Source organism: Chrysochloris asiatica, unplaced genomic scaffold, assembly GCF_000296735.1.
Source record: "Chrysochloris asiatica unplaced genomic scaffold, ChrAsi1.0 scaffold00182, whole genome shotgun sequence".
Taxonomy (NCBI): domain Eukaryota; kingdom Metazoa; phylum Chordata; class Mammalia; order Afrosoricida; family Chrysochloridae; genus Chrysochloris; species Chrysochloris asiatica.
In genome coordinates this window covers 1,920,101-1,922,826 of record NW_006408700.1, presented here as the reverse complement: position 1 = coordinate 1,922,826, position 2,726 = coordinate 1,920,101, and the positions used below count along the sequence as shown (strand labels likewise).

The window sequence follows — 2,726 nt, the reverse complement described above, 5'->3', positions numbered from 1 at the left end:
ACAAGTCAGACCAAATTGCAAATATTTTGATGTAAGTTCTGTTGAAGTGAGAACATCTAAAACTCTCTAATTAACAGTTTTCTGAGAAAAAAGAATATGCACTAAAATACAGAAACAATTTCTAAGATTAAAATATGGAAATAATTTTTAAGATAAGAAAACTTATACTGTAGATTGGCTTTATATTTTATTGTATAGATAAGTTTTGTTTGTTTTTTTTAATTCTCCTCTCCAGAAGAAAGGTAGTATTGAGTATCTTATGGTTACTTTTTCTTCCCTTTGTTTTTTTTCTGTGTGTCAGAGGCAGGAGTCTTCTTCTCTGACTCTATCCTAATTCGCGATTCCTCAGCAGTGAGTGTTTCCAACCTTAAGCGCTCAGCTTCCAGCAACTTGTTTCTGTATTCCTCCCGGACATTGAAGATCTTCTGTCGAGCTTCATCTAAGGAGTTCTGTTCCAAAACAAATAAGGTCTACTGATAAATGTGTAAGGCTACTTGGGGAACAGGAGGGAAATTTTAATTTGAATTTATCATCTTATGTCAATGGATACATGTGGAAAACTATGGCATAAAGATGAAAAGAGGGTTATAATCTCAAATATTTACTAGTAAACAAAAAATGAGATAACAACAAAGGGTACATGAAATTTCAACACAGAATGGTAAGTAAAAACATTGGTAGAAAACTAAAGAGAAAGAGAAAGGAATAGGTATGTACTTAACTATTTATGGCAGAGCAACTATATGTTTTAAAAATTATCATGTCCTCCTAGAATATATCCTATATCCAATCCTAATTATATGGATATAATCCTGTTTGGAAATAGTTATTTTGTTGTGTTAATTAGTGTAGGGAGTATTCTAAACTTAATCACTTCTGAGTTATAAAAAGAGCAGATTAGACACTGACAGGGGAACATACTGGAGAAGACAGAAACTATTTAAGGATCCTCAAGAACCTAGGAATGTCTGGGCAATCAGCAAGGAAGGAATTGCCAGGACCAAAATCATGATTTGGACTTTTAGCCTCCAGAACTGTGAGAAAATAAAGATCTATTCTTTAAAATCACCCATTCACAGTTTTAGTTGTTGTTGTTAAGTGCCATTAGTTCCAACCCATAGTAACCCTGTATAGGGTTTCTGAGGAGTGGCTGGTGAGCTTGAACCACAGACCTTGCAGTTCAAACCGACTTTTCAGTCCGGCGTATTAACCTGCAGCACCACACCAGGAGTCCCAGCACTAGACAAATGAATTCAGATAAAATCTATACAAAATATCAAGCATCATGTCTCTCATATAGTACCTGTTCTCAATATATTACTAGTCTTCCACACATATTCTAGTGATAACAAATCTCAACCAACCTGTACTTGAGGAACTTACAAATAATATTGACTACCTTTGTTATCACCAATTTGGCTTTTATTCCCACCACTTCAAAAAGCAAAACCAAACAACTGTATCTGTCAAGGACACCAATAGCCTATATACAGCTAAGTCCAATACCACTATTGCATCAAACTTTCTCCTTCTAGATCAATTATTTCACTTAGTTTCAGGGACACAACCCCTGAAGCTTTTCTCCTGCTTCACTAACTACTCTTTTCAGTCTTCTTTGTTGATTTTTCTTTTTCTTCATCTCTTACCCTGAGAGTGGCCCAAGTTTCAGAACTTGGATATATTCCCTATCTACATTGACTTCTTGGTGATCTCATTTAGTCCTATGCTTTAAATAGCATTTAAATAATTACTGATGAGTCTAAAATTTTATATATTTTTCCAGACACCTCTGCTAAACTTAACAGTCACATCCAATTTCTACCAACATCTTAACATGGCTGTCTATTAGATATATAAAAATGTTCATTCTGATATAATACACATAGTAAACAGTGTTCAAAATGGAAGTCCTTATCTTTCTTTCCAAACTACTAGTTTTGATAGCAACTCAATACTTTCAGTTGTTTAGGGCAAAAAAACCATGGAGTGGAAGAAGCATGGAAAAGCCAGAAAAAATGTTCTGCCGGGACAATCCCGGAGCTTTAAATATAAAGTAAGGAGAAATAGTTTCAGGGGAGTGCCGGCGGAGAAATCTAATGGAGCAAGAAGGAACCTAGAGATTTCTGAAACAATCTGGACTCTGCCTCCAACCCCTAAACTTGGCAGAGGTCAGAGGGCAGGGCCATAGCCAGCAGCTAGGGAGTGAAAACCACCCAGTGACATGGAAAAACAGGTGTGATATTTTTCCCCTTCTTTTGCTATTTTTCCTTCGACTCCTGTGCCCCACCCTGTCACACCCTTTATGCCAAGCGCAGGTGTCTTCACGCAGGTGGAAGTGCATCCCCAAAAGGGTCTGGTGTTGTGCAAACAGGGTACAATTTTTCCAATGGCGCAAAGTTGAAATTTCCCAGCTGAAAGTCCAGAGGCTACTCCTCAAGTGGGTTTTTATGACTCTGATTGTGGGACTTAGCTCAGAAGTTGGCTCTCCTACTTGAGTAGGAGCTTTTATTCCTGCCTTACCTAACAAGCTACAGCAAGTTTGGCCATATAGCCAAGCCATATTTGCACCCTGTAAAACCTCAACATAAAAGTCAAAAGCCAACACCATTTACTATATGCAAGATCAGTGTGTAAACTCAACACCTGTTAAAACACACTAAAGAAAGAAGGACACTGTGGATATGAAGAGACCTAACCAATCACCGGAGAAAAAAGTCTGAAGAATC

The 2,726-nt window shown here is 37.2% G+C and overlaps 1 protein-coding gene across 1 annotated transcript in view; it reads right to left on the bottom strand.

Annotated features, from left to right (window-relative positions):
- Nucleotides 1-263: 263 nt before the first annotated feature.
- Nucleotides 264-2,726, bottom strand: part of ADGB (androglobin) — a 330,382-nt gene continuing 327,919 nt past the window's right edge. Inside the window, 1 exon segment of the mRNA XM_006872054.1 lies at nt 264-449. Coding sequence (XP_006872116.1) covers nt 264-449 — 186 coding nt within the window.